The sequence below is a fragment of the Astatotilapia calliptera genome, chromosome 23 (assembly GCF_964374335.1).
Source record: "Astatotilapia calliptera chromosome 23, fAstCal68.1, whole genome shotgun sequence".
NCBI lineage: Eukaryota > Metazoa > Chordata > Actinopteri > Cichliformes > Cichlidae > Astatotilapia > Astatotilapia calliptera.
This window is the reverse complement of record NC_137443.1, coordinates 41,517,973-41,542,675: the sequence shown is the minus strand read 5'-3', so window position 1 is coordinate 41,542,675 and position 24,703 is coordinate 41,517,973. Positions and strand designations below refer to the sequence as shown.

General features: G+C 41.2%; 1 protein-coding gene across 2 annotated transcripts in view; it reads right to left on the bottom strand.

The window, feature by feature from the left end:
- The window catches only part of fam184aa (family with sequence similarity 184 member Aa), an 84,928-nt gene extending 62,387 nt beyond the window's left edge, over positions 1–22,541 (bottom strand). For both annotated transcript variants that reach the window (XM_080297486.1, XM_080297485.1), the window contains exons 1-6: positions 22,164–22,541; positions 8,045–8,122; positions 6,531–6,665; positions 6,158–6,256; positions 2,550–2,756; positions 1,970–2,143 (exon numbers count right to left, since the gene is read on the bottom strand). In XM_080297486.1, the coding sequence (XP_080153612.1) occupies positions 1,970–2,143; positions 2,550–2,756; positions 6,158–6,256; positions 6,531–6,665; positions 8,045–8,122; positions 22,164–22,328 (858 nt within the window). In that variant the 5' untranslated portion in view covers positions 22,329–22,541. The remainder of the gene's footprint in view (positions 1–1,969; positions 2,144–2,549; positions 2,757–6,157; positions 6,257–6,530; positions 6,666–8,044; positions 8,123–22,163) is intronic.
- Positions 22,542–24,703: the final 2,162 nt, after the last annotated feature.

Genomic DNA, 24,703 nt, shown 5'->3' with positions numbered 1-24,703 from the left:
GGCTTTCTTTAAGGCGGTGTCTCAAAAACTGCTACTCATGTATCAATAACACGCAAGTCCACCACCACTGACAAAGACGCAATAAAAGCTGGACTAATTAATCCATATTTTAATATAAACAGTAGATCAAACGCCTGTATGTAACGTAAAAGGTGTGAGTAATTACCTCAGGCTTCTTTTCAAATACAGTTTTGGCTTTCAGGGCTTTAATTAACCTCGTTTCAAGCAGCAGCAGGGAGCAATAAACCATGAATAAACCCAACCCACCTGCCCAACAGCAAACACAAAGTTGGCAAGTAAGCTCGCAAAGACATACTCACATCAACACACTGGAGTCATGTAAGCTTAAACGTGTTTGGTAATCAAACAGAAACATGACTTCTAATGAACGTAGATCTACTAAAGGCAAAAACGGAGAACTGTTTGCTAACAATAACACATTCAAAAACACATTCCCATGAAAAATGTATGTAAACTATCAGCATTGTGTTTGAAGTGAGTAAACCAACCAACTAATGCTGCTTTTAGATTCTTAATGTTAGGTAATCCTTTAATGGTGAGTTTGTGTGTGTTCACAAAGGCATACTGTGCTTCCCTAAATTAACAAAAGTTATTCAGAGGTCATTTTCTCTAGGTCAGTGTTTCCCAACAACTGTGCCGAGGTGTCATAGTGAGAAATGATCAGGTGTGCTGTGGAAAATTATCTGGTTTCACCTGATTAGTACTCTAAGCGAGCGGTCCCCAACCACTGGGCCACGGACCGGTACCGGCATGGGAAACAGGCAGAACAATTACATTCTCTTCCACTAGAGTGCAGTACAACGTTTTGCTCCAATTAAATGGGTTGCCAACGTCCAGTAAAACAGAAGATGAAGAAGAAATTATATAGCCATGCTGTGAGTGAGACAACGCAGCGTGTATTAGAAATAGATAAATATTTGACAAGAAAAAGTAGTCAATCTGACCTGGGTCCCGGGGAACATTTCAACCCAGATGAAGGCCCTAGCGTGAGTAGTGGTCACAAGAAAGCAAAAAAGGTACACTGAGGACAAACCGAGCCGATTGCTATACCCGGTGCGCGGGGAAAACTGCATTTTAGTTTGGTGGTGTGCCGTGTGATTTTTCTAATGTGAAATATAATAATATATACGCGCTGGCTCCAAAAGTTGGGAGAGACTGCTCTAGGCAGCTTGAGAAAAATAGCAGCGAATATGTACCAAATAATGAGCAAGAAAAAAAATCAAAACAAAAACACCATCATGGCGTCGGTCGTGCAAGTGTGCGAGTGAGCTAATCACAAAAGTACATCTACAAGACAACAATATCACCCTGCTGTTTTCAACAGCTGCTCTTATGTTTGATTTATTAACTTTAACACCATCTGCCTGTTCTTACATATGGTATTTACAATTAAAATCATATTAAGCAATGACGAGAAATGCATTCAGGAGGTGCTGATTTTGTATTAACAGACCCAAAAATGAAGCTGTTCCTGCAGCGGAAACTGTACTAATGCAACATATTATACTTAACAAACAGAGGGAATTAGAAAAGGTCTCACATCTAATATAAAACTGTTTCAATAAAGGGCTTCTACCTACTAAAATTGAGAGAAATAAAGCCCTCGGCACTATTTGACGGCTTTATTCTAGACCAATTTCTTGACTTTTTTCAAGAATTTTATACAAGCCTGTTTGTTTCAACACATTTTATTGCCTGTAGCTGTACTGCAACGGAATAATTGTCTTAAGACACACAACACCTGTTAATAAAGAGAGCACTGTGTCTCTCTCAGGAACATAAACAGCTACAGGCCTGATACAGAACAACATGTTTCGGACTCTGTTTAATAAAGCGGTACAGTACTCCTAACAAATGAAAACAAATTAAATGCCTGAGTTTAGTACTTAAAATGTGGTTTCTGCTTTTCTTCTTCTCTGTCATAAAAAGGAGAGGAATAAGCTTTTACCTCCGTCCTCTTCCAGGCCAGCAGGTTCTCAGTGGTGAGCTGGTGTGTTCTCCTCATGGCCTCCAGCTCTCTCTCATAATACTCCTGAGCCTTGGCCAGCTTGGCCTCATACTCCTCCACCAGGCGGACCTTATCCTTTGTTAGCTCCTCCACCCTCTCCATCAATGCCTCCACCTACGCCAAGAGATGGATAAACAGAGAGCTTGTCAAGACACATTCCAAAATCCTTTTTTAAAAACAACAAGTCTTGAATAGATCAAGCCCCTAAACCACATTATGTTTAGTCTTAAGTTAGTTTTAAGTCTTTTTATTGTTGAGAGAAAAGAAAAATGGGAGAAAAATAAGAGAATGACATGCAACAAATCTCTATAGCCAAATTATTATCACTCCGGGTTTATATTGTGCTCATAAGCTAACTGCACTACAACACACTACATCCTTTCATTTCATTGATAAGCCTTAAAAAACAGCAGTTACCCTCGAAAGAAACTTGCTTTATCAACTTTCTACTAAAATCCCAACATGCATCACTCCGATCCAAACCTCATCTATCTCCCTCGCTCAATCGAGCTCCGCCCACCTCTTGTCTATGAAGCTCAGCCAGCTTCTCCTGGTCTTCTGTGGAGGAGGCGCTTTGGTTCCGCTGGTTGTTGAGGAGCTCCTCCACCTCCTGGCGGTGGGTGGTCCTCAGCTCCTCCAGCGCTCGCCGCTTCTCAGCCTCAAACTGTGCCTGAGCCTGGCTGAACGAGCGCAGCTTCTCCTCAAAATCCCGACGCATCTCCTCCACCTATTGAAACCACGGAATATGTTCTATTCTGTTTTTGTGTTACTGCTAGCCCAGTCGCTAATGGTGTCACGCTAACTGATCGCAGCATCGCCTCAAAATCCTCCCGTAACAATGAGGGAGGCACAAAACATTCAGTTCTAGCATCTTAAGCCTTTCAGCACTTGTCTGTTATTACCAAAATAAAAGCTTGAATCTTCTCTATGTACACCTCTAAGCAGAGCAAAGTGTTCTTTGCAGCGCAAGATCTGAAACAGTTCAAAAGAAAATGTAGAAACATGTAGCGTGTGATGTGATGTCATATGTCATGTAATGCGAACTGTTAGTGCTGGTAAAGATCTTTTTGTTCAAGCTGGAAGCAGACACTGTGAAAGCATTTAAAGTCCAAAGATAACACACAACAATCCAAATGTAAGAGATAAAGAGCTGAGTTTATTTACCCACCAGCTCTTTACATCTAAGTAGGGCTGAGATGTTCCTTTGTGCCCACATTCATCAGTGCATATGAAACTGTGTCACATGATCGTATGACATGACAGATGACATGATACATGTAACAATATTAGATTAATATCTATTTTTTTAATTGAATAACTGTACAGCACTCTGTTTATAGTAACCACTGTCCTTAATGTAAATATGTAAGAAGAATTGTGTATGTTTCTGTTCTGTGTACTGTTTGTTGTATATGTGTCTTTCTGGCTGCTGTTACAACAAATTTCCCCTTGTGGGACAATTAAAGGATTATTCTATCTTCTATCTATCTTATTGTAGCATAACATAATCTGTGCAATACTGAAGTAACAGCAGACTATAACAAGTAGAAATCATACTTCCTTATAATGAAGTGAACACTTACTGTATAAATAAGCAATCTACCGCCTTCTCCTAATCAAACGTGCCAAGTAGCACTTCATTCTGAGTGTAATTTTAATTTTGGGAGCGAGGTGCGTACAAAAGAAGAGTGCAGCAGTGAAGAGCGCGTTTGTGGCACTAAAAGTTAAATTCGTATTCATTATCAGCATATGCCAGTAACGATTATGACATCCCCCCTGCTGTGTGCAGCTCGTAAACAGCTTACCACTCGTGTGTCACTGGCAGATGCTCCTGCCCATGTGACTGGTGTGTCACCCTTGTTTTAGTGTCATATGCTGCATTACTAAAAACATGTTGCTGCTACTCTACAAGCATAACTGTGTGTGTGTGTATCTGTCTGTATGTAAGACATAATATTTTGTCAGTAAAAGATAGCCTTATGTATGTAATGTACACTGTCAGTATTTCCTTTGTTCAATTGTTATTTCTACACTGTACCACTAGAGAGACACCGACAGGCAGATCCAGTCTCCTAGTATGCGTGCCATGCATCTGATTTTTCTGATCTAAGAGAGGAGTTCATACCTATCCCCTCCAACTCATCATTTCTGACTGCTAGTACCACATGTTAAATTAAAATAGTGAAACTGGTAGCGCTAAATGACACAGAGGTTGTGGGTGTTCCACGCTGTCTGCACAGATTACCTGGTGGGAGGCAACCTGTCTCCAAACAATCACGGTCTGACTCAGACTGACTGCAATCACTCTCAGATGATGAAGGTTTGCAAATAATTGCTGTCTAATTTAAAAATAAGGACAGCCAGCATGTCTTTCTATGCTGATGACTGCAACCTGTCTGCAACTCGTCTCTCTGCAGTCGGGGACTAAACTCAGCTGGGTGCCATGTCCCTCAGCTACTATATGTGGAGAAATTTCTGCTTCAGATCTGTGAGATTCTGGCTGAACTGTGGATGTAAGGAGTTAATGTGAACTTCTGTGTGTTTGGACAGCAAAATATTTAAAACAGATGCCAACAGATTTGTCTCAGTCAATCACAAACAGATTACACATAATTGCCAACTTGACTCCATTTAATTGCAAACTGACTGCAGACTTTTATGACTGTCTTGATGCACTGAAGTTGCTTTAAAGATGGCAGCTAACTGCAAGTGGTCACAAACGGGCTCCCAGTTTTAAAAGTTATAATTATTTTTCCAATACATCTTTTTCAGGTCACACCACAGTCTCCACCGGCTGTTTTCCCAAATGTGGCTGTAGCATTACACAGTGCATATTAAATTAGGGCCATAAGTATTTGGACAATGATATAAAAAAAAATCTATTTTCAATCAAGACGTGACTGAAGCACACACCTTCAGAATTAATTCGGTGGGCTTCATTATTATAGATTTTTAAATTATTTTGATGCCGTCGTTACAGCCTGATGACAGCGAGCGTCCTTTACCTGCATCAACATCTAATTGATGTCAATTTAAGTTGTCTTTCAGTTTATAAATTAAACAATAATATAACATATTTGATCAATTTTATCATATGTGCCAGTTATAACCTATTAAGGTATAAAGTCTGTGGTGTGAAGTAGTATTACTCACTAATGCTTGTATCAGTCTTGTTTGATTGATTAATCTGCATTCAGCACAAATAAACCATTCCTGTTGTGCATTTAGAGCATAACACACTTTACATTTTTACAATTACAGCCCGAATACAAAAACATTGGGATGCTGTGTGATATGTAATTAAACACACAAGGAAAAGATTTGCAAATATAATAAACTCATCTTTTGTTCAAAATAGAAAACAGAAGAGAAACTGCAAAAGGATTTTTATATCCAGTACATGACATCATCAAAAGATTCCAAGGATCTGGAGAAATCTCCAATGTCCAAAAATCAATACTGGATGCCCGCGATCATCAGGCCCTCGGGCAGCATGCATTAAAAGCAGACGTGATTCTGTCATGGAAATCACTGCATGGACTCAGGAACACTCCCACTGTTCACTGTGCCACCCGGTTAAAGCTCTATATGCAAAGAAGAAGCCATATGTTAACATGATCCTGGAGCGCTATCGTCCCCTGGGCGCTGATCCTCTGAGCAAACGGTCTAAAGTGGACGGAGGCGAGTTGAAAAACTGTTCTGTGGTCAGAAGAATTCACATCTGAAAAAGTGGATTCTTTATCCTCAAGGAGAAATGAACTATTTGCACTCAGGCCAAAACTCTCTTATGTCTTAAGGTGTAAGTGGATAAGTGCCTCGGGGACTGGCAGTTTGCACATCTGGAAGGGCACCAGCAATGCTGAAAGTTATATACAGATTTAGAGCAACATATGCTCCCATCTTTTTCAGGTAAGACCTTGCATGTGAAACATTTGGAGTATCATGAAGCAAAAAAAATGACAACAAGAATCACATACAGTCAGCATCTTCTCACTAAGTTTTGCATGTTCTGCATGTGTATGTGTGATTACATTTACATTTTACACAGCATCCCAACACCTTTCATAATTGGGTTCATGCATGAAAGTTAACAATCAGGTATTACTTTTGTTATGAGCCCAACCTTACCTCTCTGCTCATAGAAACCACCCTCTGCGTGTGCTGGGCCTCTGTGCACAGCTGCGAGTCCTCCATCCTCTGTCTGTACATCTCGAACTCTGCTAGAGCCTGAAGACAACAAGCACAACAGTGTTACATAAAGACAAATATGGAAACATACAACTGCAATATAACACACCCACTCCTGTATTATATGTTAAGTTGATACTATCCAGTTTTTTACACCTAAATAATCCATATTAAAAGGCTACAACATTAAAACATACTATTGCTTAAAGATGACAACGTAGGAATATGTGAAGCAATACACAAACTAAGCAAAGCCTGGCTCGATACAACCAAACTAAATGAAGCCACGTGGTGCCCGGCAGCGCTGAATGACCTGTCTCTTCATGTGTTCGTGGAGCTCTACAGATTCCTCCAGACTGGCAAGCCGCCGCCTCAGATCCACCTCGTCCGCCATTTTAGTCTTGTACTGCATGATCTTGTCTCTGGTTTCTGTCACAATGTGTTGGACCTGAGCAAGAGGAAAGAAAGCAGCCAGTGCTTTAAAACAGAACAGAACTTAAATTTAAAACAGAATTTAAAACAAAGTTCAGCTCAGGTTTAGGCAATTACGATTAAGATGATTATGAGCAAGATTAAAACTTTTTTGTTCTTTTCCAAAGTGGAAAAATATCATAAATTTACAACCAGAGTAGCAGGAAATAAGACCTAAGGAGAAATATGTGAAAATAAATAAGAAAAAGGTGCCAGCACAACACCGTGGACTCCAAGAAAACAGGGGGAGAAAACTCTCACTTTAAAAATTTAACACTTGAAAGAAACACTCATTTAATTAACAATCTTGCAGACTACAGTGCACAAGAGCTTCCCTCTAAAAGAAATACCAGTGAAATTAAGTAGGTTTAAACCACTTTTGTAAAGGCCAAGTTCACGTCCTCAAATAAACTCTGCCCACCACTGAATATAATGGGTTTTGATTTGGTGCCAGACTTGTTCTGTGTCTTTGAAACCAGTTTAGAAAATCGTAACATTTAGAACATAAGGCAGCTGGTAGTAAACATCCACACCGCTTACACTGAATCAGCTGAACCCTTTGAATTAAGTGGACAATCTGGGGGAACTCTGCTGTGCTGTGCTTCTGTTATGTTCTTGTATGTGAGGTTGGGATAAAAAGTACTGGTGATGTGATTAATCACGTAATTTCACAATACCTGTGGCACATTACGGCTGAACACATTACGAAGAAACCCAATAAATGTGGATGTTTCTATAGACATCAGGGAACAGGGAGTGTAAAATATGACTTCTTCACAGATTTGACCCAGATTAATACCTCTGGGAGATTTTTGGAGTCAAGTGTTTAACAGTGAGCATCATCAGCCCTTAGGAAGCTATACCACAAACCACTGGAAACATCTGTACCTGCCATGGTGATTTAGCTGTTAAGCGAATTAATCAGCTGAGAAGTCAGAACTTTGCATCTGGAAACAGCTGTGGGTAACAGATGCTCTTAAGATTTAAGTTCATCTTTAGTTTAACTTTCCTAATCACCCCTCAGTCAAATTAAACCCTTTCTGCAGTGCTGACCTGCTCGCTGCAGGAGGGCGGCAGACAGCAAAACCATGGTTAGCCTTGATAACAAAACTGCAGTTTGCCACTGAATTTGCTCCTCTCCTCTCCAGTGACTAAAATACCAAACAGAAGATGGGGAAACCTCACTAAGGAGAATTCTGCTTCACCACACTTTTATAATGTAAATGAAATAACACCATTTAAACACACTTTCATTCCCACAGCAGTTTGACACCACAAAAGTGACAAACCACACGGCTGTTTATCAATCACAGAGTATTTTCCACCACATAATAACAGGGTGTTCGGTGTCTGTACCTCGTCCTCGTGAGCTTCTTTCAGGGACTCGATTTCTTCTTCGTGCTCATCGTTCTTGGTGTTGAGAGCATAAATTACCTGGAGAAATGAGCAGAATTAGATCACAGAAAGAAAATGGTAAATGGCCTGTATTTGTATAGCGCTTTACACAACCAGTCATCCACCCATTCACACACTGGTGATGGCAGTTACATTGTAGCCACAGCCACCCTGGGGCGCACTGACAGAGGCGAGGCTACCGGACACTGGCGCCACCGGGCCCTCTGACCACCACCAGTAGGCAACGGGTGAAGTGTCTTGCCCAAGGACACAACGACCGAGACTGTCCAAGCCGGGGCTCAAACCGGCAACCTTCCAATTACAAGGCGAACTCCCAACTCTTGAGCCAGAAGACAGGAAAGAAAGCTCTTATTAACTGTTTCAATATCAGATCAATAGAAGTGAAGACTAAGCTCAGCTCTGCATCGAGAGTGCAACAAAATCAATACCAACAGCATCAGGAAAGGAGAGAATTATGTTTCGTGTTCTGATTAAAGACAGTCACACACTGTGCCAGGACTACGCTACACACAAAACACAACAAAAGTCCCACAAAGGGAGGTGGGGGGGCGAGGGGTCGGGTGTTCGATAATAAATTTGGTGCAAAGGAGATAAGTGAACATTTCACAGTAAGCACAGACGTTCCTGTGGTCACAGGAAAGCCCTCTACTGGTTGCTGCACATTGCACAAGCCTAAGTGAATAACATCTCGTCAGTCATGCTTGCTCTCTCTCTACCAGGAATATAAGTAGGTTTTACAAGTGCTGGAGGTAAATGATATGCAAAAAAAAGAAAAAAGCTTAAGCTTCAGCAAATTGAAGCCTGCAGGGAGAGCAGCTAATATTCAGTCACGGTCAGCTGAATTACAGCCCCGTTGGCATCGAGACGAACGGGTCCACCTTTTGCTCCATTTACAGGTGAGAGGAAAAGGTTACATACAAATCTACAGCAAGAAGTGGGCATAAAGGTATAGTGGTGGGGGATATTTATCCTTTATGGGCAACACTGCTGACGTTTTAAAGACCACTGGGATCAACAATTGAGTAATCATCACTGCAGGGTATTTGCAACTTTATTAAACTTCCCTGTACTCAGCAAGAAATACTAAAACCACTGCTGTGATACATACTGTATCACAGCAACTCAATATAACAGCTGTTTAATATTCTATATTACACTTGATCTCCTAGTGCCTTTAAAAGCAGCATTATTTTGATTTTTCAAACTTGCCGTCTAAAGTATGTACACTGAATGTGTTGCATCCTCAAAAATGCACCGTGAAGAAAAAATAAGTTGACATGGGACCACGTGGGAGGCAGAGAAATCATTTCAGTGAGCCAACTGACCTGGAGCAACATCTAGCTGCGTGTCTGAGGTAAAATAGGATAATTGTACCTCATTGTATTTTCAGTACCGGTGAGTGTTTTAAGCTACAAGCACACTTGTTGCCAAATGTAGTGGTCTGATTGTACTGGTGAAGATTGTCATTTCCACAACACTGCCCCCCCCCCCTCGAGGTCCGCAGCGCTGTTGAAAAGGCTCTGGAGGTCCCTGTATTAAGCACATAAACCTGTGACACAAAAATCACCAAACTGAGACACCACAGACTGTTTTCCTTCCTGGTGATGAAGGAAAACGCTGGGCTGGCATGTAAAAGGACATTTATTCCCTTCAAGGACCTGAAGCTCCATAAAGCACCCCTCCAATAGCCAAACCCATCTGTTCTCTGATTGGATAGTTAAATTTGTGATTGACATGACATTGGCCAATCAGATGAAAGGAAGAAAAGTAGGATCAAAATTCGTACTTGAAGCTTGAAAGTTGAGTGCAGAGTTTCACACGTATTTTTTGGCTAAGTCCACACACAAACCTTTTTTACACACACAAAACTGATTTACAGGTACAAAATATTTATGACCACAATTTGAGCCCATATAAATGCAATTTGCAGCTGAGACTTTGAGCTGCACTACAAAATGGTTGACTCGCCATAGTGCGAAGGGGTGGACCCACACTTGCAGCCGAGGAATTGCAAAATAAAACAAAAAGCCTTGAATCTGAATTAATCTGAAATAAAATGAAATTAAAAGAATTGATTTCTCTTCCCTGTAACCACTGCCTGGTATCCTTTACAACTGTATTCTAAAAGAGTGACATACCATCTGCTCATTTGTGTTTTTCCACTTTACAACAATCCCGCCTGAATGTTTTTATTGGTGCTAAACTGAAATTTTGTCATTGGTTATTTTATGTTTTTAAGCTGGGAGCAAAATCAGTGAGAGGAAGGTGGATTTCAACCCTCCACTCTCTTTGAGAGTGAGCCTTGATTCCCAGCAGTAAGTCTGCCGTGGAACTGTTCCTTCAATTATACATGATTATTTTAATGACGCTGCTGTGCCTGCTGCTTTCATCTCCTTCTTTCCCTCCTCTCTCTTTGCTCCAATCCTTTCATCTCCCTTTTTTGTTCTTTATCTCTCCTCCTCTCTTCTCTCCCTTCTCTCTTACACTTTCTTCTTTGTCTCGCCATCTCGCAGGGATGAAGATACCTAACATCTCTATTTGTATCTATGGTATAAAAGTGAGACTTGAGTTCCATAAATAATTTCTCACGGAGCAATTGTGTCAAAGTAACCCAGCTGGAAAGGAAATTCTGCTGTGATTAACCACTGATAAAACCTTACTTGGTAATTAGATAGTGTTATTGACTTGGACTGTTAATGAGTGATGAATTTACTGATGAAAAAGAAAAGTCAACAAAGCTTTTCAGCTACATAAATCATTTAGCAAAGCTGTCAAACACTCTCTGATTACGGCTTTTCAGATTTAATGATTTGCAGCTTTTCAATGTTTGGTGTCACCATGAAATAGATGACAGTGTTTCCTACTCATAGACTTTATTTGGGAGCGCTGCCCAGGTGTATTAACTGTGGGAAAAGTATAATTGGCCACTCAAGGAGGCTTGGAAGATACTGCTCAGCTGACAAATGGAATTAGGATAAGCAGAAGAAGATGGATGGATGATGGATGGATGGATGGATGGATGGATGGATACTTCTAACCAACTAGCCCCAGCCCATCTTCTATTTTCCTATCAGCAGATGTATCAGGTCGCTGTTGTGGCAGCCCTCGATATCATTCAGCTGCCCCTCTAGAGAGGCTCTTCTTCTGTTGTAGACTCTTCTCGAACTACTGTGGTGATGACAGTTCTTGCTCAGCTCTTAAGACACTCTGTGAACTGGATGGCTACTCTAACAGGGGATTTATACTTAAATACTTAAACTTAGACCGCATACCTTTCTGAAACCCTCTACCATAACATATGCCGTAATCTGACTTAAAGCTACCGAAAAATGTAACTGCACATGATGATGTGCAGGTATAAATGCTGGCAACGGTGGCTGCTACTTGTGTAGACTACACCTTAGTATAAATTAGGTGTAAAAAGAGCCTGTGACAGGTGGCTGGATGGATGGTTACGGATAAGATGGCGCCGAGTATGGCAGCCTCGTCACGAGCTCCCCCAAGCAACAGCTGTTTTCTGTGTTTACTTTTACTTTATTTATTTTTTTGCACAACTCTGTTGCTTGTGAAGCTCGCACACAAGAATTTCACTCGCATGTACTGTACCAGTGTACCTGCACATGTGATGTGACAATAAAAGTGATTTGATTTGATTTGAGGTGGAGAGGTTGTTAACAAGCTGCTATGTTGAGCTCAGTGAGGCTGCAGAACAGAGCAACGACTACTGCACTTACCTGCTGTCCATGAAAGTGAAGTTAGAGCTCATCTACAAGACAAGAATCTTACTGAAGAGGCAGCTGCACATATCGGCCATTAATTTATTGGTCACACAGTACACTGGGAAACACTGATAAAAAATTATTTTGGTTTTGAGGTTAGCCAGCGAACATTACCAATAAGAAGACAGTCTGTGATGAGCTTTGTAGCATTTTCTGCGATTATAGGATGTATTTATTCAGTGCAACATCTTTGAGACATCCAGCCAGAATTAAAAGAAAGCTTCAATTTACACAAGCATTTCTAAATGTGAGAGTGGATTAAAAAATATGTAAAACTGTCCAACCTAAACTTTTGCCCTTTATTCTATAGTAGTATCTAAATCTGATATCGATCATGGAGCGGGACCAATACAGGATTTTCAAGACCAAAGCCAATATTTGGCAATTTAAAAAATCTGACAAATCCTTGCTAATATAATTCGAGATGGCACGATACCACTTTTTTATGTCCGATAACGATATCATAAATTTGGATATCTGCCGATACCGATATGAATCCGATATAGTGTTTTTTAATCAACAAAACTGTTTTTTAAATATCTTGCTGCATTTTGTATAAGTTCATACTCAAGTTTAAAACAACAACTACACTAAAGCTATTCTGTTATACCTGTATGCAAAAAAAAATATTTCATAGTTCAGCAATACTGATCAATCTAATAAACTTAAACCTACACCATCCTCCCTATTCTGGTATTTTAAAGAGTACTTAGCGTAAATATTAAGCAACCTAACTAATAGGGTTCCAACTCCCAGCAACAACAAAAATAAATAAATAAAAGATAGGGAACCACCCCTCACGCTCCACCTCATGATGCTTAATCGACGTAATCAACCTTAATTTGATGCAGTGTGAAAAAAAATGCACAGAAATCAATTATTTTTCAAGAAATATTAAATAGATTCAACATCTTTCTTCAACAGAATTGCAGACTGCACAGATGGTACCTTCCCAAAGGAAAAAGTACTATAGCTTACTAGGGTATATATATTAGACTTAATAGTTACTATATGCAGTAATGGACTTCTATTCATTTTGCATCAAATTAAAACTTTGGGTGTCAGATAATTATTTATTAAAAGCTAGACATTTTAAATGAGAATAAGAAAGAAAAGTATGTCTTTGTGCCCCCTTTTCCCTGTTAATGCCCTATCGGCCCCCCTGGCTAAACTTTGCTAGATCCGCCCCTGCACAGTTACCAGCGTCAGCTACGTAGAAAAAGATCCTCGAGTAGAAAGTAATATTAAATACATTCTAACAACAGCTGATCAAGCTTAAACGTGCTGCTGTTGTTCAGCCGCTGGTTTCCTCTTTCTGGTACAAAGTGGGCCAAAAGCAAACAAGAGAGACGGACTCGCGACAGAAAAGCCGATCAGCTGATCATTTAAGCAGTTTCATGATTGAAGTAGCAGCAAGAAGAGGCAGTCGCTTGTTAAGCTTAAAGCAGGAATGCTTTACAAACATTCGACGTGCTAAAGTTCTGAGGTGAGTTACGGGGTGTTGCAAGTTTTGTGAGGTGCTTTCGTGATATTTAATGGATCGGATTACATTTTTTATTTTTCTCCGATATCCGATCCAGTAATTTAGGTCAGTATCGGACCGATACCGATACCGATACGTAACTCGTGTAATTTTAAGTGTAATCTAAGTGTCCTCTGGTGGACAAACTACATCATCAACATCAACACATAACATGATTACATGGTGGTTCTTCCTTCTATTATTTGCTTTTTTACAATATATGTGTTGATACTGATATATTAATGCTGCCGATATATCAGTAAGGCTCTAATAGTTGATATGACGTGAAACTATTTGACTGCCTGCTCTTACTCTTTAAAAAGACCTAAGATTTTTACTGTAGCTGTTCTGAATTTTTCCACATTAAACAAATCTGCAGCAGTTCAGATTTACAAAGGTGATAAACATGTTGTGCGTGGTTGCATAGAAGCAGACTGTAAAACTTGCTTGGCTCAGATTTTAGGGTGAAAAAAGAAAACACGGTGTGATATGTGTCACTCTCAGAGCACTACAGAATAAACAGACTTCACTGGCATCTGTCTACCACACAGATGCAACCTGACACGCCATAACAAGCTGATTAATGTTTGCAGCAGCAGAAAATGAGGAACTTCCAGCCATGATAAATGTAGCACGACTGTGTGATTTTAAGCAACACACACAGCTGAATACATAACAACTATCTATTTATCTGTATATGTTTAATGTAGCCATTAGGAGGGGGTTGTGGAGTTCATGCACCGGCACTTGTTCCGTGTTATTTTTACCTAACAGGTTCCCAAAGAGAAATGCATGAAAGTGAAGCAGAGCATGCACACGTCCACTGCTGAATATGACAAGTTTGACAACAAAAGGAAGAGAACGACAGCCAATAGTTTCTTCTTTTCTTCTCTGCTGGAGGTCTCACAGGAACATTTTCTGTCCCGAAGCTCCAATCAAAACAAGCCTAAAGGCAATACAACAGCCTGCAGCTACACACAGTTATTCAGTGCTGGAAAAAAAAACACAAAAACATCATGAAACACCTTTTTGTACCACTTTTACTGTTGCTCATCTCACTCTACTGGCATTAGGAATAAAAAACTACAGTGTGCTTCAAGAACAGCTAGATAGATACACAGTGTATTTATCTCCCATTAACCCAACAGGTGGACTAAACTGCAAAAAGCACATGAGATGCAGAGAAGAACATGACCTACCATGCTAGTTCTAGTTTAGCCTTGATATTTTAACATAATTATTCATAACACAGTGAAAAAGCTCATCTTTCAAAGGCAACACCTAACCCCTGTTAATGGCTCTGCAGCCTCCACCGCAGGTTGTCTGTGAACCCGAGGAAACCTGGGAGTGTGATGGAGAGCAACACCTTGGTAGTGCTTCCAAAAGTAGAGCCTTGGAAGCAAACCATTAATTAATCTTCAAGGGGGTTCACCTACAGAAGCCTTCTATGATCTTTACTTCTTCTAGACCAGGGGTGCCCAATCCCGGTCCTCGAGAGCTACCGTCCTGCAGCTTTTAGATGCATCCTTGTTCCCACACACCCGAATCAAATGAATGGCTTGTTATCAGGCCTTTGCCAAACATGATGGCATGCTGAAGAGGTACATTTGATTCAGCTGTGTTGGAGTAGGGATGCATCTAAAAGCTGCAGGATAGTAGCTCTCGAGGACTGGGATTGGGCAGCCCTGTTCTAGACGTTGTTGACCAAAGTCTCACTTTCAATCATCCAGGCTCAAGCTGATCGACTAGCTGGACAGGAAAAGGGAACTACAGAAGCTTGTTAACACCACTTTTTGCCCTCTGCAAGCCAAAATTTCAGAGTATTATCTTAAAATAATTTTGAGTTAGGTGTGAATAGATTAAAAAAGTTTCCTGCTGCGTCCTTTTACTCCTCTCGGAGTGGTATAAAATTTACACCTATTAAAGCATCGTAGAAGAGTATCATTAAAGTCGATCAGCTGAAATCCACGCAGCACGCGTTAAATCAATCAAACTGAACCACATCTATCATTACAGACTGTTTAACAGCAAATTCTCCTCCGAACAGTAATGCACAGGATTTACAGTCGGAGTCCTCTATCACCGAGGCCTCAAATGTAGAGCTTCTGTGTGCAGGATGGATAAGGGATGATGCTAAAAATGACAGTGGGAGCACCCAGGAGGGATCTCTCTGAGGCTGAAGTCGATCACTATTGATCAAACCGCGGTAGAAAGGTCACTAAAGCCTGGAGAGGAACAACTGCAGCATTTGGCTCTGACAAAACTCTGTTGCTCTGCTCTTGTCATTTTCAGAGGATTACCATCATATGCACTAATTAAAGGATTAATGAAAGCCTGGCTCTCAGATGCGCTGTAGTCTTAATGGGATACCTCGACATTTGAGCTTTTAGTCCAATGTTTTCCTTCACCAGACGCGCCATGAAGTGGCAACACAGGCTCTGTTACCAATTAGCCGACGAGCACTGCGCATTTACTTTTTCCTGGTTTAAAGACACTTCGCATCTGTTCCTTCAGTTTTCATTTCGAAGCTCAGGCGCTCCAAGGACACTCAGCTCACGCACACTTTTCCTCCCTGAGCATCACTAGGCTACATCACAACCTCAGAAACAGAAAGCAAGAACAAAGGCACACTGTGTCTTTGACAGAAAAATGTTTCTGTGACAGCCATAACAGCATGTTACAACCTAAAAGTAAGCCTCGACTGATCCTGCTGTCTGTGGACTGATCCAGGTATCTTTTACATTTTGAATGCACTCCATCCATCCATCCATCCATTTTCTCTTTCTTATCCAGGGCGGGGTTGCAGGGGGCAGCAGGCTAAGCAGAGATCCCTCCCTCTTTAGCCTCCTCCTCCTCCAGCTTATCTGGGGGAACATCAAGGCTTCCTGGGCCAGCCAAGGACTGTAATCTCTCCAGTGTGTCCTGGGTCGACCACGGTGCCTCCTCTTACTTGGAATACCTCACCCAGGAGGCGGATGCCCAAACCACCCAAACTAGCTCCTCTGAATGTGGAAGAGCAGCGGCACTACTCTGAGTCTCCCTCAAATGACTGTACTCTTCATCCTCTCACTAAGGGAGAAGCCAGCCATCCTCAGAGAGAGTGGAGCTGAGAAAGCTCATTCCAGCCGCTTGTATCCATAATCTAATTCTTAGATTAGATTATGACCAGAGCTTTAGATAGTGCCTGAAATGGGATTTAATACATGGAATAACAACACATGAATAGCTTTGGAGGGTGGGGTCGTAGATCAATCGAAGACCAACTGAAAAATGGACAGCTATGCTTTAGGGGTGGGCGATATAAACGATATACGATAGAAACGATAGAGATTTTGACTATACCGCTCTATCGTGATAGTGAATGTTGATGATGTCATCAAGCTGCGCCTGTTTTGGTTGAAAGCATCGCAGCGGCTAAAACCATTATATTATTATATAGCATAATAATTATATAGCAAAGAGATGAAGCACTTTTGAAATATGGGGAAAGCCAAAAACTGCGCTTCCTCCACTTCCGTAACATTGATTCATTAATGTTGAATTCTCTCGCAGCTGTTCGATTCCCATGTTGTTGCAGTATATTAACAACTAATCTTGTATTGTGGATGAATAATCTTAGTTGTTCTCCTGACTGAAGTTTGCCCCGTGTATAGCATCCTGCTATGCAATTGCATTTGTCCCTGACCACCAGAATCCCTCACGTTAACTTTTATCGAGTGGGAAAAAATTTAGCTTTCATCCTCCAGCTTCACTGTGCTAATGTTATGCTAACATAGCTGTGTCGCTAGCAATCACGTAGCACAACATTATATACCAGCTAGTCCAACTTCAGTAACCCCTCAAACGCCACTGCTGTTTAGTTTTCTGTCTTCATTTATGTTGGAAGTGGTAGCAGAGCTGTACGTTTTAATTAGTTTCAAAAATCTCTCAGTCAGAACATGCTATGAAATGTTTAGGTTGAAACTAGCGACTTCTAACTGTTAAATTAAATTTAATAAATTCTGTTTTCATGGATGCATGGATGTTAAACTTAATTGTTACACCTGGTAAAGCAGCAATGCTGATGATTTTATTAAAGACGAAAGAATTTAGACCGTTTTTAACTCTCAGTCTTTGTTTGACTTTGGGACCTGAAGTGACGGAGTTTTGGACCCAGATTACTCCGCGAAGCTCCTCACCACGGCAGTAGTTGCTCTGACAATCCATCAAGCAGTGCGGCTTACCAAAGTTGTACTAAAACATTTTTTAACAGATTTCTGCACGCCAAAATCGATTCGAGGTCATAACCAGAATTCATACATAAGGCACACTCTTGATTTTTGAGAAAATTAAAGGATTTTAAGTGTGCCTTATAGTGTGGGAAATACGTTATACAAAAGAAAAGAATATATCGCGATATATATCGTTACCGCACATGCTTCCAATTATACCGCGATATGGATTTTAGGCCATATCGCCCAGCCCTACTGTGCTTCATATTCAGCTCTCGCTTCTCCATGACAGACCTGTAGAGCATCCTAATCACCACTACTGTGGTCCCAGTCAGCTGTGGGAGGAGTTCGGTGAGGCCATGGAAAAAGACTTTTGGACTGCCTCAGAGGGATTATGGCAAAGCAGCGCTCTAATAATGTGATGTATAGTGCAAGTGGGGCATCATTGACGTCAACTGAGGATACAGTCGGGTGGAGTATTCTGGGAGGACTTAATGAGACTAAAAAGCAATTACGTGACGTTTCTGAACACGTACCTATTTAGCATGTGGCTAAAACAAAACCCAAACCTAATCCTAACCCTGGATGGTTTGCTAGTGTCCTGGTGGACGATAAGAGTTTTGAGAGTTTCAGCCAAATGTGCAGATCAATTCAAACTCTAATTAGCTAATTAGTCCTCAATTCTGACACTTTCACTGCTGTCAGCTAGTTTTTGTAAACTCAGGCTAGATAAATCTTTCAATACGGACTTACGTTTGCAAGAGTTATTGCAAAGCATATTAGCCAAACCCAGACGGGCAATTATGGATTTCTAATAAGTGGTCACTCAATCAAACTAATGTCTAAGCTTCAGAGTTATGAATCATTAGTGTCTGCCAGGCATAAACATCAACCAGCAGTCTTATCAGCCAGCCTTCGGTCATTTACCGATTCCTCTATGGCAGCGGTCCCCAACCCCCGGGCCTCGGACCGGTACCGGTCCGTGAGTCGTTTGGTACCGGGCCGCGAGAGTTGAGGTTCAAGTGTGAAATGTATGGTTTTCAGCGCAAAAAAGCTTGGAGACCGCTGCTCTATGGCATTTTAAACACAACAAATAATTTATTTTGAAGCATAAATTACCTTTGCAACAGCTGAAATCCAATAGCTGTTGTAAATTGGACTGCCAGAACGTAAAGTTAGGTTTAATGTTTTTTCCACTGGACAAACTTTCAATTCTGTTGCCTCTGTGTACCTTTGGTTCCTAATATGTAAAGGTTTTTTCACACTTCAAAAGGCATATATGTAATTCATATATTAATACAAACAGAAGAGATCAGGTGTGTCTGTTGACCACATTTTATGATTCTTAAGGCCCAACCATCACGATATCCCTCATTTGTGGGTTTTGTCAGTCTCTCTAGGCTACAGTGTAACTGAAAATGTGTCTGTATTTTGGGATGAAGCATTAGTTTCGGATGGATAGGGAAGAAATAGACAAGCGGGGACAGGAGAGGTGTTTTGGAAATATCAGGAGGAAACCCTCGGGCAGACCCAGGACTTGCTGGAGATTATGTTTCTTGGATGACTTGGGAGTATTCCCCCAGAAGAGCTGGAGGCGGCAGCTGGTGAGAGAGAGATGTTGGCATCTCCTTCTCCACCAGGTTCCAGATAAGCAGTAGAAAGCAAATGAATGTAGAGCAGGTGTTTCAAACAGAGTCTTTACAATAAATTCTTATGTTTAAAACAGATTGGAGTGTTAAAGAATAAAACTAATGTAACATATGACATTGTAGTGCAGCCTTCAATTTAATCAACGCTGTACTCCCAGAAAAATCCTTTTATAATAGGTTATATGCACGGCCAGATGTTTAAGCACTGAGGACACAGCTGAAATGATTTTGCACTGAAACGTGAGCTGTTAGCGATGCTGCTCACATCAAGATGATCAATACTTTCCACTAATTTGGTGATGATTTTTTAAATCACCTTTAGACTTTTAGGGTCAAAGCAAATTTTGTGTTCACTGCATCAACAACTCTGATTATGAGGCTGGATTTAACATCTTAAATGTCAGGTAAAAGTGACATTTCTCATTCTCGCTGATAAAAACAGTTCCACCTTGAGGTTCACAATAGGATTAGACTGGTTTAATACAGCTATTCAAAGCTGTTGCTGTAAGCTCTTGAAAGTAAGTTTAGTGCTCTGCGTGTCACTGTATCGTCTCTTCAGTGAAGATGATGTAATGTTAGGGCAAAAATCAAGCATGTCAGAGCACTGCACTGAATCAGAGCACAGCAGCATATCTACTGTAACACAACCTCATCCTGGATTATACAGTGGATGATTGATGATGAATTTTTGGTAATTTGGTATCATTTTAATTTCATTTCATTGATCTCTTTGCTGATGGTACCGGGTGTTCGATCTTTTTGAGAAATATGCTGCAGCCTGAAAATGGCCCACTTTCCTCGTCTAACGCTGCTGCTGCATGACCCTCATGAAAAGGTAAGGCAATGCAGCACCTGTGAATTTAACAAAGAAGCACAATTGCAAAGACGTGGGCAGTCCTGTGGGCAGAGGCAGAATGACCGAAATACACACAACAGCACTGCTGAGAGCTCGGATTTACTACGTGGACGAACAACACATGAATAGAAACGCTGGGAATGTCTGACTCACTCATCTGAAATTAAAATGTTTCCAAAGAAGAGTAACACATGTGCCACAGATACCGGTAGCCTGCAGATAAACACACACTTACGCACTCACACAAACAAAATAGAGACGCATAAATCTGCCATGACGCTTTCAATTTTTAAAAACGAAAGACACATGGATTCACAGCAGAGGAAGGTGCTATTTGCTTTAAGGGAGGACGGACGATGCAACAAAACAAGCTCTAAATCTGTGTTAAAATCCAAGTTAAACACAGAGGGATTTCTGAGATCTCCTTAGGACAAATCTGACTGGCACTGAAGCTGCGGCTCACTATTATTTTTATGTTTGCTTGTTTTTCTACATGGCAGATGCTGCGCTGGAGAAAATGCCGAGTATCTCTTTTCACCATATCTTCTTGAAAGTGTTTAACCAGCTATGCTGGTTAAATCTATTAATACAACAAACTGTTCCGGCTTCAGATCCTGCTCACACAACATGCCGCTTTACACATACTCCAATCTAATTATGCAGCATTGCTTCCCAATTTGTGTAGCTATTAGATCTAAGGAACTCCATCAACACAATCTTTTTTTTTTTTCAAAAATAGGCTCATTTGGAAGTTGCTGAAAAAGTTAAACCACCGCTGGCTTGGCTGCAAACATTTTACATCGATTACACAAAATACTTTAAAAGCCTGAGAGGCATGCAGATGACAGATTTTGCCAAGCTGCTGTTTTCCAAAAAACTAGGCAAAGTATTTAAAGATCCAATCTGCAAGTTAGAGTTGTGAAGTAAAACATCCCTCAGCCAGTTTGGGATTGATTGCAGGTCCTAAATCTTCTTCGTAATTCAGCCGGCGAGGTGAATCTTTCATTTTCATTTTCATTTGGATCAATGATTGTGGCTTGTGGCTGTTTGTTTTTTTTAAAGTGGGGTGAGGAGCAGGAAACAACCTGAAACCGCATAAACAAACACCAAACATGAGGGGGAAACATGGTGAAGAATAAACAGAGAAAAAGTCCCCGGGTTCAAACACGCAGTTGGATTGCTGACAAAATGTGGACCTTAATGCTGCCGCTGCTCTCTCGCCAAATACATTTTAATCAACCACTGAAACACTGAATTTTAATCCTGGATGTCCACATTTCCAATCTGCCCGATATACTGTGGATATCTGCACAGCTTATCCAACCCTACAGAGTGTCTAATTCCCCGCGAGTATTATGTAAAATCTTCTGTCATCTACTCCTGCTTTTGTCTCTCCTTGATCTGCATAAACAGCTTTGTTTACATTACATCCTCAGCTCCACTCTGACAAAAACCTAAATGCTCTAAAAATGTAGCTGCAACTTTAAATCTCCTACAACTGCAGGGCATAGTATCCCTGAATCCTACCCTGGTGTCAGGTGGACTACAAAGAAAGCAAAAACCTCTGCATCCTTCCGAGATTACATAACTTCTCTCAGTCCTTGGGTACCAGAGGCAGCCCAGTGGTGGCAGAAAACAGTTAAACTGTGGTGGGGAGAGGCTGGATGCACATTAACACATTCCTCTGGGCATTTGGAAAGCTCTTAGCTATCAACACCCATAGGAAAAACAGCCTGGCCACAGAGTAAGGTATACTACCGGCATGCACGGGGAAGTGTGTAAGTACTGCACAGCAATCACAGCCACTGATTATCAACTACCCAGCCTGGGTATTTAATGGTGACCTCTGAACCCTGCAGGCGTGCAGAGCACCTGCTTCAAAATGCCAACACACCAAAGTCAATGAAAAATACAGGAAAAATGAGCGCAATGTTTACAAATGGCATGCAGCACCAGCACAGTTATTACACAGTTATACTTCATTTACATGCTCTAAATGACTGAACCACTCCACGGAGCTTCACTCACTCACGTCCACGCACCTTGGTCAGCTGTGCTATCTTCTTGCTCATCTTCAAATGCAGGTCTTGAGTGTATTCCAGCGTTAGGCTCCCGTCGTAGAGCATGCTGGAGGTTGTGCAGGGGGGATATTTGGTGCTGCTAGTCGAGGTGTTGTACGGAGGCTGCCAGCCTGCCCCCGTCGCCATTTTCACCGGGAACAAACCCACACGCGACGCCGCGAAGTCAGATAAAATGGAAGTGGCCTCCGCTGCGCCTCACATCGTCCCGTGGTTGCGGCTTGTGCGGTTATTCTGTCGGTTTCTGTGACGGAGGACGGAGAGCTGGAGCGGCGGAGCGCGAGACCGTTCCGCGGCAACGCATCCTCCAGCACCGCGGGCGCGAGCGCTCGAGATGAGGAGAGTGACGGAGACGCGCGCCAGATGCTCACCCCAGTAGCACGCGCTCAGGTCCGATTGGTTTACCCTTTAATGCAGCTGTGAGTGGCTTGTGTGACTTTTCTCTTCTATCTTTCCATCAGTCCAAGCTGTAATACAGTTCTTCCTCCTCATTCCGGGTTTTAACGTCTATTTTTAGTATTTTATAAATTTTATTACTGTTGTTCTGAAACAGCTGTTTTTCCTGTTAGGTATATATAGGCTGAAGCATAAAAAATTTACTCTCTTGCTTTTACAACTTTAAGCCCAAGGGGGGAGGGAGATGCCTTTGGATTTCATTTAGGCTTCACTGGATTACGTCACTCTCGAGAAGCGCAGGCTGTCACTAATCCTGCACTGACATCTGTCGGCGGCTCGTGTGAACTGCGACGCTGTTGCTGTTATTGTTGATATTATTATTAAAGGATCAGTTCGGCCAATGTTCAGACATCGTGAAAAATTACACCCAGTGTCTCCTGTCCTATGACAGCTGGGAAAGGCTCCAGCGCAGCTTAATTGGATAAAGGCGGGTGAAAAAAGAAGCAGGATGGTGGTTGTGTCAATGGTCGTGTTTATTGTCAAGAATTACTTTCACACTTCTTCCCTGTGCCTTTAATCAATCATCAATTAATCAGGTACACAGGAAAGAAGGGGTGGTCAGGCAAGAGGTGTAAATGCCATCAGTGTCAATCCAAAATGTTAAAACGTTTATTATTCATTATATTTTACTTTTTACATTTATAATTATCATGCCGACTCTTTCCAAAAGCAAGTTTCAGCACTGTCAGCTGAAATGGTAACTTCTTGGGGCACTTATTTGAAGCAGCATCTAAATTAACTTTAACACTGTGCACCAGGGCATATAAACTGCATGTATGAACTCATATCATTTAAAAAATCAAGGTTTTAACAACTTATTTCTCCTGGAGAGTATAATTCTGTTACCATCGTTGCTGTTGAGGAGTTTTCTGGTGTGCTGCGGTTTTACTGGTTGAGGTCAGATTGAACTATATGTGGCAACTGATCTCGTTTCATGGTTTGTTTGGGTATTTCAGTTTTCATGTTGATTACTGGGAACTTTTTCCACAGACATGAAATCTTATTCCAGAACAATTCATGTAGTGTAAGTGCAGCACTGATGATCTGGAGCTGGCTTTCAGGAAAGCATATGTGAAGAGCTTTGATCAAACATGCTTTTCATAGTTTCTTGGGTCATTCTTATTCTCTGTTTGAATATTAGATGCAGTCCACACAGAGAAAGTGGATGTGTATTATAAATAAAATGATTACACCAAATGATGGGAGCTTTAGATGTGAAAGGACTGATTATGTCAAAGCAGACACCTCCTAATAAATGCTAGCTTTCAAGTAAAGAAAACAAATAAAAAGCGAATTAGATCAAATAGACGGATTAAATCTGAAACCACAAGCCTACAAGGAAATGCATTCAGTGATGCATTTCCTTGTAGCCTTGCAGTCATTTTCTTACATTTCACTTGCATCTTCATTTGCTTTAGTTTGATTTTTGACCAATCCTAGACAAGCGCTGATATCGGCATGGCAACTTTTATTGTTCAAGCTATAAGTACTAGTAGGGCTGTCGCAGCATCAGACAATCATGATAATATATTATTGCAAAAATCTATAGAAAAAAAGATCTTAAAATCATATACAGCACTGTGCCTACTAGGACTAACCCCAGTACGCCTGTTTCAGGCCTGCTCATAGAATAAAATGTCTGAGTGTGCATCAGAAGACAGAGTTGTCTCTGATTGTGCAGCTACCCTTGGAAAAACCATGTCTGTATTGATAAATACTGTTGTGTCAAAACTCATCATTAAGGGATGAGGGGAGGTCATCAGATGTCATCTTTATGGAGGAACGAGTACGTGTGAGCAAATTGTTGCACATTTTTTATCAAGCGTGTTGTTGCTGGTGCATTTTTCTTTGCAGCCATGTGTTGAAGTAGCAGCATCATATCCAGTGACACTAGGATGCTCTGCATGCTGATTAGGAAGTCTGGCTCTGCTCTGGTGACTGCCCCAGAGCCTTTAGGCTTACTTACTCATGGAAGGATGCTACAGCGTAATAGACAACACATCAAATCCCCTGCATGACCTACTAGTCAAATAGCTGCAGTCTTTTCA